At 39.5% G+C, this 14628-nt stretch overlaps 1 protein-coding gene across 1 annotated transcript in view; it reads left to right on the forward strand.

Annotated features, from left to right (window-relative positions):
* The window catches only part of PHEX (phosphate regulating endopeptidase homolog, X-linked), a 112946-nt gene that overhangs the window by 36208 nt on the left and 62110 nt on the right, over positions 1 to 14628 (forward strand). Inside the window, exons 8-11 of the mRNA XM_009276909.2 lie at positions 2772 to 2855; positions 3166 to 3311; positions 9930 to 10023; positions 14360 to 14488. Of these exons, the coding sequence (XP_009275184.1) occupies positions 2772 to 2855; positions 3166 to 3311; positions 9930 to 10023; positions 14360 to 14488 (453 nt within the window). The remainder of the gene's footprint in view (positions 1 to 2771; positions 2856 to 3165; positions 3312 to 9929; positions 10024 to 14359; positions 14489 to 14628) is intronic.

Consider the following 14628-nt stretch of genomic DNA (forward strand, 5'->3'; position numbering starts at 1 on the left):
CGGCAGGGGAGGTTTAGATTGGATATTAGGAAAAACTTCTTCACCAAAAGGACTGTCAAGCATTGGAACAGGCTGCCCAGGGAAGTGGTTGAGTCCCCATCCCTGGAGGTATTTAAAAGACGTGTAGATGTGGTGCTTAGGGACATGGTTTAGTGGTGGACTTGGCAGTGCTAGATTAATGGTTGGACTCGATGATCTTAAAGGTCTTTTCCAACCTAAACGATTCTGTGATTCTATAATTTTGAGGTTGGGCAGAATTTGAGTCCCTGCTGTGCAGCTATGTTGTGAATACATCACCAATTATTCAAGAGGCAGACTGGGCTGATTCTCTGAGAAACAGTCTAAAAGCAATGCAAGGCTGAGGTAAGATATTGGCACTTGGTAGTGAGAGGGCGGTGGTTACAGTAGCACCACAGTTAGCTCCTGAGCTGCTTTCATAGGGCACCCTGGGAGAGGGGATGAGAAAATCCATGAGTTTTAATTTAGGGGACCAACTGAATTTAGTAAAGCTAAGCAGATTTAAATCTGGTACTTGGTTCTGACCGATTTACTTGGTAACATTTTTGCCCCCTTGTGGAGTTTAATTTATGCATTAGGACTGTTGCAGGCTGAAGGAGCGTTTCTGCTTCCCCCTATGCTTGTTTCAGCATGGCTGCCCCAGGAATCCCACTCCTGGGAGCTGCAAGTCAACTATCGTTTCCACTTCTTCTAAAGCTAGAGAGAAGAGTTAGCCTCAATGTTGGGAAGCCAGCAAAAGTTGGGGCTACAAACTTGACGCTGATTTGCAGAACTGCCAGCTGAGCTGAGTATTTCTTCATCTTGCTAAGGAAAGAAGTTATCCCCTGTGAAATGCTGGGTCTCCTGTTAATAGAGAAGACTGTTGCACAGGACAGGTGATGCAGCAGATGACTTTTCCCTGGGTTCTGCTGTTGCAGCCTACAGGAGGAAAGGCAGTGATGCTTCTTAATGGTGTGTGTGTACAGAATTGAGGGCCATCCACAACAGCAGTAAATCAGTGTTTCCATCTCTCTGCTGAAAGAGATGAAATTTTGTTAAAGCTCTTAATAAAGCCCAATATTCAGCTTCAGTTACCTAGCATGGATAGACTAATGAGAAGATACTTCATTGTGACCCAGTAGACTTGAAAAACAGAAAATGTTTCTTCTGTTTATCGGTGATGTGATAAGAAGATGCATCACTACCTCTGGTAGCTCTAATGTTTTACTTAACAAATGTCTTACAGAACTTTAATCCAGAAAGTATATAGGTGAAGTTGCCATATAAGATGACATGGATCATTTAACAGCCCTCAGGATCAGTAATGCAAGCCGTTATGCAACAAGCCATACTTGCTCATGGTTACCTAATTTCCCTTTAGTATGAATAATCCTCCTAAAATATATCCAGATATTAGGCATGAGTCCAGGGACATGGATTGTTGCATAATCCCTAACGAGCACAATGATTTATATAAAAATCTTACTGTGATTTCAAAGGAGATAGTCCTGTTTGTTACTTAGGCTTTTACTGTATCCTGTGTTCCCCTGCATTCATTTTGAGTGAACATATATGACAGAAAACTAGTGTGCTCAGGAAGAGACAGCAAGAATAAAGGGAGGATGCTTCAGATATAGGAAGGAGTGGCATGCTTCGAGAGAGCTTGTTGTGTACAAGAAAGGTTTCAATTAGGTTTGAATTACTGGAGGAAGAGGGAAAGTTTTGAGAGAAGGGGAGCAAACGGATTCAAGAAGAGTTTAACGATTTTTCAGATAAATGAAATTTGCAGAAAGGGAGAAGAAAGTAGTTGTTTTTCTGTGGCTTGAGCAATAGTAAAACCGCAGACACTTACTGGAGAATTTTGGTTGGAGAACTGCCGGCTGTCTGGTTAGCCTGGCGTCAATCTCTGTCCTCTTTAAACTGCATAGCATACAGCCTGTTGTATAGGATTTACCTTAGAGTGGGGCTGGAATTTCCATTGGGAATTCTTATTTCTCTTGAACACTGAGAAAATTTTGAGCTATCTCTCGTACTTGTTTTGTTTTTCTATTATGAACCATACTGCCACCTTGGAATCTGAATGTCCCTTGTCAGTTATAAAAGGACTTGCTTTATATTTAGGATTTCTTTTGCTATGTCCTTGGACTTTCACACTAAAGAGGATCCTGAGGTCTGGCTCCTCTGGTCACCCAGATGAGAGGCCTGGTTGGAGAATGCTTTAATTCATGTCTGGCCTATGTACCCAGGTTTCCTGCTATGGAAATCAGGATGGTGGGGTAAAATGAGGAGAAACTTGTGTGTGTCTGGCTCTTCCCTCAGATGGAGTCAGGCCATAGCAAGAATGCGTTCAAATCCAAGAGATGAGATGCGCTTCCAGCATACCTATCTCAGGTTTGACCTTTTAAACCATATAGTTTGGAGCTGGCTTCTACGTGACGTGACGGGATGAATAAGTATTAATGGTCTAGGTGTGCTTTTATCTCTTATGAATCAACATGCTTTTCCTTAGTATAATCAGAGCTAAAATTGGTCTAATGTTCAAAGACGACATGCAGCTCATTAAATTCACCAGTAATGAGTTAAACTGACAATGGACTGTGTTCCACTTCTAGTTAAATGCCATCCTCAGAAAGGGAAGTTAATGCCATGAATGCTTGGAAAACAGGTGGTGAGATATTTCTGCACTGGGATTATGATGGACAGTAATGATATAAGAGCAGGTACCTGCAATATAATCCTTGTTTTGATGGTTTTGTTTTTGTTTCCCCCCCCAGATCATGATTCCATATGAAAATCGAACAAGTGAGGTGATGTACAATAAAATGAATATATCGGAGCTTAGTGCCATGATTCCACAGGTTGGTTCAGGATAATTGCAAAATTATTCTTTTAATGTCTGACCTATATAATTAAAATTGCCTTTAGTGTGCAGAGTAGCATGTTAAAGGAATATCATTAGTAATGTGTATACTCAATTACAATATATGTTCTTTTAAATACAGTTATGACTTTAGTGAGGTTTGAAAACATGTGTAATGACAAAATGCAATAGTTTCTAAATTTTTAATAAGTAAAGCTTTGAAACCTTTAGTCTCAAAGGTGCAACTTAGTTAATAAATCATTTCTCTTCATCATCTGCTTTAACCAGCCTTCTCTTTGTCATTGCAGTTTGACTGGCTGGGATACATCAAGAAGGTGATTGACACCAGACTCTATCCTGAGCTCAAAGATATAGGTCCTTCAGAAAATGTGATTGTCCGTGTTCCCCAGTACTTCAAAGATTTATTCAGGTTACTTGAAAATGAAAGGAAAAAGTAAGGATCTTATGATGGTTTCACACTTATGAGGGGACATCAAATGCTGGGCTTTTCCTGGGTTTTTCAGGTGCTTCAGATATTCTTGGAATCAAGTCTCTAGGCAAAAGGTCTCTTTGGTTTTGTCTGAAAGAGGATATAGATATTAGCTTGTGTGTATCAGGAGAATTTGCAGTTTCAACACCTTTCTTTTTTTATGGAAAACACAGGTTGCAGTAAAACTGCTCTTTCCAGACGCATTCAGCATCTCTTACTTGTACAGCGTCTTGTATCTTGTGAAATCATTTACACCTGTAGAACATAGTTGTAAAATGCAGGTAGCTCAGATTAAACATAGTAGATGTGCTTTGCATAGGGAAGCAAGACAGCTTTGGGCAGTGTGATGAAAAAGTGTATGTGAAGATGACATCCCATTTTGAAACATCATTATTGATGACATCTAAGTGATTTCTGTGATAATTTGCTCTCTGCTGAGGCATGTTGCTGAACTTGAAAAAAAAAAATTGTTGTTAGGCTGTTGTCTCCAACAATCATTCTTTGCTGATTGTACAGTATGGCCACAACTAAATTTACATTTCAGAAAAAAAGACTAATTTGGAAGCATTATTGTTATACTGTTGCTCTATGTCTCCAGTGACAGAATGCTTACATTAATTCATAGTGCCTGTAAAAGTAATACACAGATCAAACAATAAGAAAAATAAAAATAATTGATCTGCCTACAGATCATTAAACATCCTTTCTTTATAAAATTCAGACAAATATCGTTAGTCAACAAAATTAATCTACTGAAGAAAGTCTTCTAAATGGTTTGGGCTCTCCATGCTTTGTATCTCAAAGTTAGTTACATCGGTGGGGATAAAGTGGTGATTTAGAGGATGCACATGTAGCAAGACAACAGAGAATTAGTTATTCCCTGTGTACAAATACACTTACATGCAAATATATTCTGTAACTACAGAGTAAATACCTAGAGACTTTTTCCATTAGGGTCTTATTCAGGGAAAATCTGAGTATTCAAGAGGAGTTAAGCCAGCCTGAGTGTCATGGCAGGGGGAGGCTGGAGTAATGACCAGAAAGAATGGCAACTTCAATCTTCAGCAAAGCTTGAGACCAGCTTCCTGACCCCCACAGGTCGTGGGGGGGTGGGCAAAAGCAGTATCTGATTTCAAATATATTCACGCTGCATATCTTATAGCTGATAATGGTTTAGGCGTTTTCTGCTCAGTCTTACCCTAAGAAATTTGCATCGTAAAATGTTAAAAATGGCAAATAGTGCTAAACTCAACCTAAGCAGATTTCAAATTCTTGTATGTAAAATCCATCCAAACAGTCACTGCATGATGACAACGGTCATGTTTATCTATTAGATGATAATGTTCATTACTTAAAATGTCACAGTCTGCTCCAGAAATAACCTTGTTATCTGGCCTGAGAAAATAAGGAGATCATCTTAATGCATACTCCTAACAATAAGGTCTTAACATTTCCCTGTAGGGTGAACTATGAAAGCTTAACAAGGATATTTTCTTTTAGGTAATCTCATTTGTCATTCTCCATATGATATTTTAAAGGTTAAATTAATGCAAACAACATGAATTTGGTTTGTTATGGTAAATATCTAGACCAATTTCCTAGTAAAGCATTCAAAGATTTTAGATTTGCTTCAGTGATTAGAATGTGAATTACCTTCTCATCATTTCAGGAGATGCAGCATCATTAGGAGAAGCAGGTACTTTCACCAAGTTCATATTCTTTTCAGTTACAAACCTTCTATCCCTAAATTATACTTTCATTCCAATGCCTTGTGTGTCCCCTTCCCAGATAAGCACCCTGCTGGCATGGGTACTATTCAAAATGGCACAAAAAGATGGCTCATGCCTCAGTGATCTGGCAAAGTACTCCGTGAAGTTTGTTGCAGGTGGAGGGAAGAATGGAGCGAAAATAAAGTCTGGCTATAGAAGCAGTTCTCAGTGATAGAGGTGACAAGTCGTATGGACTCACAATCATCATATTAAAAACTGCTCCCTTGGAGAACCTGCTGAAAAATCTTGAATTGTGAAATCATTCACATGGCAATATTACTAGAAAATAGCACGTTGGCAGGGTGTAGAGTGAAGTTAGTAGAATAAGGCTGTTATTTACTTGACAAGCCTGCTGCATATAATCAAGTTACTGTGTGGAGCTTGAAATATATGCAGCGGTGTGGTTGGTTTGGAGGTCTGTCTGAAATTCCCAAGCCAGGGCACTGCTGTGAGGCCAGCCCAGGAGCATGGCTCTCTGCAGCAAGCTGCCCAAGAAGCTGAGTAACTAGCCTTCAGGAGTTTCCATCAGCCCTGAGCTAGCCTAAGTCATGTCAGGTGTTCAGTGCTGAAGTAAGTCACACCTTCTTTGTAAGAAGTCTTCAGGGATTCCTTCAGTTTTTTAGTGTACTGACTAATTTTTAATGGAGTTTATATCTATTACAGGAAGAAGAGGTGTATGTTGAAAACATAAATGTAGCTGTGGTATAAATGACATAATGGCAGAGCTCCAGTACAGCTGTGCCATGTGAGGGTGGAGACGGGACTGTGCTGGCACCAGTTAGGAGCCCCTTATATCCCTTCCCTGTTACCTGTGTGCTGGTGCTTTATGTGTGAGCCATAAATAGGATACAGTAAATTGTGTCCTTGTTGGAGACGCTTGCAGCTGTTGAAGGAAGCAGCTTTATCGTTCTCATGGATGTCAGAATGAATAACTGGTTTCCTTTGCCTTACCCTACCCCATCTTTGCAGTATGGGTCAATTAATAGAGAAGTACTCTGTAATTCCTGCAGCATAAGAGGAACTTTCTTTAGAGAGGGATGGGGGCACTAGATCTCTTTTCTGGTCTTAGCCTGCCTCTGAAAAATTAGAGAGAGAAGTTACAATAATTTGACTTGAACTAGTGCCTCTAGCTATAGAGGCAGGAGTTTTTCAGTGCTTATAATTTGATTCATGACTCAATTCGGAATACAATTTTCAAACAGATCTCAAAATTTGTGAAAGGGATCTTTTTCTTAAAATGTCAATTAATTTGTCCACCTATCTCATATTAAATCTATTCTCTTTAACTGCCACCGTGTCTGTTGATTAAAATATTACAAACTCACAGAATTTTACATGAGCAACCTACTTTATTCCCAGACAGGGTAGAGAGTTTCTTAGTAGATATTCATAAGCACTGGTATAATTTTAACAGTCCCAGCAAACAAACTGTCTACCACTTCCTCTGGGAGTGTGTATCACAATAATGGTCGTATTGGTTAAGAGCAAGCCTACGCTTCTTTCTGTAACAGTCATCTTGAAGTTAAAATAGGGGACTATGTACTGTACTCTTCTGAAAGGTTATACCAACAAATGCTCTGGTCTCATCGAAAGAGCAGAGAGGATTTGTAAGTTTTATTTGTGTGTTGGATTTTGTTCCATGTGAAGAGGTTAACTTCTCTGAGTCTCAGTGAACTTATTTGTGAAATTGGCATGAAAATCACCCCAAGATATGCATTGGAGGCATTTCATAGCAAAAAATTGTCATTTTTTAAACCAAATGAAGATGACCAATTGATTTTAAGTTTGTATAGTCAGACAGAAAGGTGAGATGATCATCCCCAAAATAGGTAAACAAATTCAGATAAAATATGATTTTGTTTTGTTTTGAAAAATAAAATAAAGAACACCACCCCTCAAATAAACAACAAAAACAACAAAACCCCTCAACCTTTCCCCGCCTTGTCCCTCTCCCCCCAGCAAATAAACATACCTCCGGGCTTTGAAGCGAAACCTTCCTGTTTTATGCATCAGTGGATTCTAGTGTGATTACAATCAGGAATTATTACAATCTCAGCAGACAGCTTGGTGTTAGGATGTGTCAGCTGCGTTTTATTTTAATTTGGAAAGGAAACCTTAATTAATTGTGGGATATTTCCTGAAACTGACAGCTGCCTTCATTACTTATGCCTGATACAAAAGTTTTTGAATTCCCGTTGATATTAGTGCCTTTGAATAAGTCACCTTTTTGAGACTCTTCCTTTACAAATTTCAATCTTTCATTCACTACCAATTTGACCGAGGTTCCCCAACTCCAATGTAAGGACAAATGCCGACGGATGACAAGAAGAAACACACAGAGGGAGAATTGATTTTTTTGTAGCAATTAAGTACTGAATTGTAACACATAATTGGTTTATGATAGCGGTCTATTTAGCTGAGGTTTTTTACCTAAGACTTTTGATCGAAATTAAATCTTTAAACCTTTTAATCTGTAGGACTTGCATAAATACTCTTTTAGATCCACAGAGTAGTTACTGCAGGAGCATGGATGCTATTCAGCTCTGCTGAAATACCTGAGGCAGATAGTTGTGAGGCTTGTGGATTTCGAGTCATTTACAAAACCAATGAGAGCTGAGCACTTTTAGGGTGCTTCAGTTGCCATTGAGTGAGGAAGTTCCACATTGTCAGAAATGTGTTAAGGGGAAAATCTATACTTTCTGGTATTTCATGGGGTGGAATTAATTTTTAATGACCCTAAGCATTATCTCAAAATGGTTTGATCATCTAAGCAGCGTGAACTGTTTTGGCTTTTGTAACATGTACTGTGTTATAAGTGTACATTATTGATGCTAAAAAGCTTTTTCAGATATGTTTTACAATTATTGTGGGGATTTATGTGTGCTATATGATATATCTGTATACTAAAAGAGGGAATATGCCCAGTGTGAGAGATGAGGAGGAGTATAAAAGGCAGGACTTATAAATCACAGCAACTCTCTACTCCCCTGTAGAAGTTGCCACTGGCCACAAAGACTGGTGAGTTATCAGGCCTTTGAGGTGACAGTTGACTTGAGATTGCACCCTCAAGTTTTCCTGTGTGAAATGAGTTGAACATATTTCTGACCTATAAGCATACGCAGACTTAACGGATGAGTAAAACCGGCTTTGCCCAGGCTGTCACGGATGCACAACTGCCGTGCAGGTTCATGTGAGTATGCACACTCGTGCTAGCTACAGTTCAGCTTGGAGCAGCCTGCAGGAACGGCCAAATCTAGCGGCACTGCAGAGCGCCTGCCTTCCCTGTCTGCTGACCACTGTGCCTGACCAGACTGGTCTGCAGCGTGCGTCTCAGCCAGCCCATGGAGAGTGCACAGCCACCCATCTGCTCTTGATGTAGTGTCCCACTTGGATGTGTGCATGCTGATGGAGTTACTGGGTTATCATGTGCTATAGTTTGCCTTAAACCTCTCCATTCTCACCTCTTTATCACTTCCCCGGCTGAGTGACCAAGAGTGTAAGCTTCCAGCAACAACATATCTTGAGCTGGAGGCTTTGTGTGGCTAGACTGGAGCTTGGTTAGAGGCAAAACTCAAGTTATGGCTCAGGCGAATGCTGCTGTGAAGACAACACACCCACAAAGTGAGTTTATAACCTGTTATGATTCAGAGGAGGGGACAGTATGGGATGTGTCCATGAATGAAGCTAATGGAGTGACACTGTAGCAGCAGCTACACTGCTCTGCACCTATGGCAAAGGGAGATTGCAGAAATGGGATTTTTAGAGATGGGGGAGTTGTTCAGACAGTCCATAACAGCATCTTCTGGTTGCAAAGGAGCAATTTTCTTCCCTATGGAGAAGTCTATGGCCTGCCCAAAATGTTATGTTATATCCCATTGTAGAGCAAACTTTTGGATATCCATAGCTTTAGAGCATCCCTGAAAAATGTCATGTATGAGATGAGAATAACATGTAGGCTATTACTGGACTTGTTTTGAGACTGTCTGAAGCTGAATTGCGTATTTCACAATGAACCTTTATCTCATACAGCCACTGTTGGGCGTGGAGAGAGCTCAGTCTAAACTAGATAAATCCTCCAGTCATGTGCTTGAAGTTTTAGAAAAGGGGCATGGATGTCAGGTCTCCTGGGAATTTTAAACACGTTCTTCCTGGACCTCTCAGCCTCAGTTCTTGTGAGATTCTTGTTACTGAGACTTCTCTTCTTTGGTATTTCAATTACCCATCTGCAAAATAAGAGTGGTAATACTTTAATAACTCTGCGGGTAGTAAGAACTTTTAAAAGCATGTTGATAACTCCTAATGAAAGATACAAATATGAGATAGTGATAATATATATGAGATGGACATATATTATGGATATAATGTTATCTATTCTGTTTTATAATTATGATTTATGTGCCCTACTAATGAGGAGAGATAACATTCACTTTGATTTACAAAAAAGATCAGTTATTTTCTTATCTCTGGATAGAACTTTTATGCAACTATTATTATGACACAGTTCTTGCCACTTCTATGGAAAATGAAAACTGCCTTTTGAAAAAAGCATTACCTAAAATTGACGTACTAGGAGATGGACTCGTTATACATATCCCCTAGAAGATGGTTATCACAGTGCAATTACATATTAACTGGTTGCAATCATACAGATTCTTCTGTGTAATAGGGATTTACCAATTTGGTCATCACTTATTAATTTTCAAGGTGAAATTTCCACCATTCAGTTGAAATGTTTGTAGAGATATTTCTGTGAATGCTTTGTGGTACATCATATGCGTTTAGATGTCTGACAAAAATATGACTGATTTAACAGGACTCTTGCCAACTATCTGGTGTGGAGGATGGTTTATTCAAGGTTATTTAACCTCAGTAGACGTTTTCAGTATCGATGGCTGGAATTTTCTCGGGTAAGTTAGAGTTTTTATAGCATTTACAATGGTACTAGTGTTGACACTATTGGTTTCCCTTATAGTTGCTTATACATTTGCAAAACATGAAATGTTTTCCATGCTGGATAAATTTCTTGAATGAAATTTTTTTGTTGAAGACTCCCTCTAAACAATTAAGACATACATATTCTTGTATATGACACTAAGGAAAAATGTCTTTTAGATTACGTTAAGGAGTTTTTGAGACCTCCCCGTTAAAAACCTTAGTTGTCTTATGCAGAAACTTGAAAGCTGGAAAGTTTTTGCGTTATGTGCCAGGGCTGTGACCTGTGCTATTCCGGCAGGCCAAACCTGTTTGGCCAAAATCTAAGCTTTAAAAAACAAAAAACAAAAAAACTGTTTACACATGCGTGAATATAGCTCTCATAAAACAAAAGTCAAAGATTTCAGCTTTTCTAAGCTTGCTCAAACCTCTCTCATGCTCTAGTGCCAGCTTTACATGAGCTTTAGCACATACATGCACCAGCCATTTCCACAGAGAAGCCGATCAGGTGCCTTCCAGCTTGGGGTTGCATAAGCCCCAGAAGACATTAGTCACTGCCCCAAGCTATGAGAGCAGAGCTAATTATCTATTAAGTAATATGGGCATTTATATAAAACACATATATATGATTAAGTGAACCCTGAATAGAAAGCCACCCTAATAATCCTGTGGGCAGCATGAAGGCTCTTTAAGCAAACCAAGGATGAAACTGAAAAGTGCCTTGTCTTCTTGTTTCCAAGCCGCTTTAGCTTAGATGGTGAACTTTTTGTTTGTCATTATGAAGTTTAGCTGCTTGATGACATCATGACAACGGGAGGCTGGCATGATGCTGCCAGTGACGTGGTACAGGAAGTTTGGGTGCTCTGTCCTCCCTGGTGAGGCATGCAGGCGGCTAATTGAAGCACCCATAATGTCCTTCCTTGAGTAGTGCTGGAATAGTTCTGAGTTGATCACATACCTAAAAATAAACTCCAATAGCTTGATGGAAACTACACAGGAAAGGCAGTCTCTTATACTTCTGAAATCATTAAAATCAGTCTTGTTAAAGATGCCATTTGCTTCATGCAAAATGTGAGAAACTGGCTGTCAGAACCACAGCGACAAGTTTGTGAGTGTGTCCCCTCCTGGGACATTCCTTGCTAGCCAGGTAAAATAGATTGATGCTGGCCATCAGCCAGCCTGCAGCATAACACTGAGTTATACTGAGTTACATTACGGCCAGAAAAATTCCTGGAAGGGAACTTAAGCTTTGGATACTGTGCGTTTTGATATGGTAACTAGCTGCTGTCACTTCTCTGGATACTTTCTCTGGAAGCTTAGGGAGAAATCTAATTCAAGTTGATTCAATGCTTATTAACAATGTCATCAAGGGTTTCATGGAAGTGGTTGTGAAAACTTAAGAACAGCACAGTAAGGGCAGTGAGTCAGCAGCTCATTCCCATTATCTGCCCCTGGGACCTGGAGACGGAGAGTTAGTTAAGTGCAATAAACAGCAATAGCTAATAGTTAATAGCTAAAGCTAAGTGCAATAAACAGCACAGGGGAGACTTCACAGGTCAGCAGAAAGGACATGAGAAATGGAGTCAAAGCCAAAGGCCTTGTTGAACAGGTTTGTCCAGTTAGAGGCTGGAGGACTAAAGGCACACAGGTCCTTTGGGATCATAAAAAAGACCCACCAACCTCTTGCCAGATAAGAAAACTTTGAATATTTTCATGACATGATCATGAGATGAATCAGTGACCCTTAAAGCAAAGGATATCTTTTATTCATTCATTCAGTCAGTCAGTCAGCCTCACCCGTCATAAGCATGGTATTTTTTTCATCAGGTTCTCATTTTCTATTGGTGGCTTTTACATTTTACATGTAGAAATCTTGGCATCAAGACACTTAAACTCTTTGCAAAGAAAGGGAAAAAGACATGATGAAACTTCAAAAAAACCTTCAGGTTGAGAAATAGGACAAACCTGCTGACTCTAGCGAAAGTGCTTTGATTACCACATCAGCAACTATCAGCAGCTCCTCTGAGGTGGTGCTTTGAGTCCTAAAAAATGTGCAGTGGCACCTGGGGAAGAGATCAGTTAATTGTGTTGTGGAGCTCTGAATTGACTGGGAGGGCTTGAAACCTGCTATTTATAGTCACTGTTACTACCTGGAGTACCGTGTTTTAGAGTGGCTACATTAATATTAGGAGGACCATTTTGAGGGAGTTCTAGTTGGCTGTTGTAACATAAATATCAATAAACCAGCTGTGAGATATAATCTATTCCTCTCAGCTCTATTTTTATTGGTCTCACAGCCTGTGCTGCCTTTCTGTCCTCCTTACAGTCAAGCCTCCCTCAAAATAATGATAATTATTATGTTGTAATAACAATATGTCACAGTCTAAAAGCCAGCTCTGTCTCCTGACTCCTTTGTGGCTGATGCGTAGTCAGAGCTTTTGGAAGGAATTTCAAGCTCTGATGACTAATGCCATGACTCCCTTTCTTCCTCTGCGTCAGGAAAAAGCTCCATTGTGGTTTTGCTTGGATCCTGGAGAGAAATTTTCTTCTCTCTTTTTTTCCTCTTTTTTTTTTTTGAGTGCTGTGTTATATATGAGGGTTAAAGAATTTGGAAAAGGAGTTTATTTTCAAATTTGGGTCTGTTTAGGAAACTATTACCTTATTATGTATTGCTTGGCTTAATGTGGTTTTCTTATAGAAGCAGTGTTCTCTCTGTCATTGAAAATCTATTAGCGAACATACAGTATTAATAAAAAGTGTTTGAAAATGCAATTCACTGGTGTATTTAAGTGTGAGTCATTGATTAAACTTAATTACAGACAATATGATGGAGAAAATCAATCTTTGAGTTACCAAAATATCTGACCTTCAATAGCTGAGGGTTAAGCTACTCTGGAATTTTCCAATTAAATCTTTTCTTATCGGAAAACAACAAATCCAAACCCTCCAGTTTTGCTAGAAATTTAATCTTGGGCTCAAAGGAAGAGAAGACTGGGAAAAAGGAGAGGCTCAGAAACTGCTAAATCAGTGCTTAAGAGGCTTGTATAATCTGTGAGAGGCCAAAATCCTATCCCGCCGGACCTGGTCTGGTGTTGACTATACTCTGCTTTTACACAGCTGACAGGTGTTAACTACTGGACTGGGATTTTACTTGTTCTCTGTGGAAAAGCTTAAGAAGTTCCTTAAGTGGAAAGGGAACTCTTTGAACCTTGAAAACAACAAAAGTTTCTTAAATCAGCACTGCTATTGCTTGCATGGACCCATCTCATATTTTGTTGTGTGTACTTTTTTAAAAAATGAACTTCTACCTTGATGAGAAAAAGTAATGTTAACTGGGTAAGCGGCCACGGTAACAACATTCTTCCTGTGAGAAACAGAAAGCAAGGCAGCCATGTGCTTGAGCTCTATTTTGCCTTGTTCATTGGTGTGTTGACCATTCTTGACTATTTCTCTTTTGAAACTCATGTATGGTGGTACAAGGGACATCATCAGAGCCTGGAAGTGTGTATTTAACCACCATTCCTTTAGTAAAATACACAAGCTGTTCTACCAACATCTTTCTACCACAACATGGAGCGAGATTTTGGGGGGACAAACATGTATTCAGTGTTCTTCATGATTCAAACCTGTTTTCTCCTGAAAATACTCAGTGAGAGGGACTGAAAGCAACTACTTATTTTACACAGGCTGTGGTAAGAGTAGCTAGACGGGTAAATGGCAAAAAGGTGTGGACACATGCCTACCAATGTTAGACATCATTAGTTAGCACAGATAAGTTCATGGCAGTGGAGGGCTCTGTAGGAGGTGTTTCATAAGGACAGACCTCCATTTTAATGAGGATGATCTCCCTAGGCTTTTCCCCTAGTCAGTGGAGGGAAAGAAACTTTTTCAGGAGATATCTCAGAGCAGGGATTTTCTAGAGGAAAGCATCTCTCCACTTAACACAGAAAGACTACCAAGGTTAGCCTAAAGTTGGCACTTGGGAATGTCTTCCCATAACTAACCCTCTAAGCCTAGCCTCTCTAAGTCATTGCCGTTGTACTGTTTCTAAGTTTAAAATCTTATAGCTATTTTGTGGGGTTCAAAAGATTTGTCACAGCACTTGATGAAAATGCAAATAACTGTAAAGTATTGTTATCGTTTCCTTTTGGTAGCTCTTAACACTTGATGAAAATGCAAATAACTGTATTGTTATCGTTTCCTTTTGGTAGCTCTTTGACAAAGATGCTTTAGACTATACTGTAGGTGGATGCAGACTTGTTCTTCTTAAACAGTATGATGTTATGACCTACTACATGCACCTGCCAACAGGTGATCCATGGAACCACAACTTTGCTGCCCCAGTGGGACAAATGTGTTGACCTCGTTGAAAATGCACTCCCTTACGCTGTGGGCAAGATGTTTGTGAACGCTCATTTTCAAGAAGACAAGAAAGAGATGGTGAGTCCTTCGAGATCTCTGTCTAGAAACTTTTAATTAGTGGCTTCTTCCTCACAAATTGTCTCTGACGTTAGACTGAAGTTTAAATAGAGACAAGATTTTTAATGCTTTAATTGAATTTAAAAAAAAGACGACAAGGA

Source organism: Aptenodytes forsteri, unplaced genomic scaffold (assembly GCF_000699145.1).
Source record: "Aptenodytes forsteri isolate BGI_AS27 unplaced genomic scaffold, ASM69914v1 Scaffold273, whole genome shotgun sequence".
NCBI lineage: Eukaryota > Metazoa > Chordata > Aves > Sphenisciformes > Spheniscidae > Aptenodytes > Aptenodytes forsteri.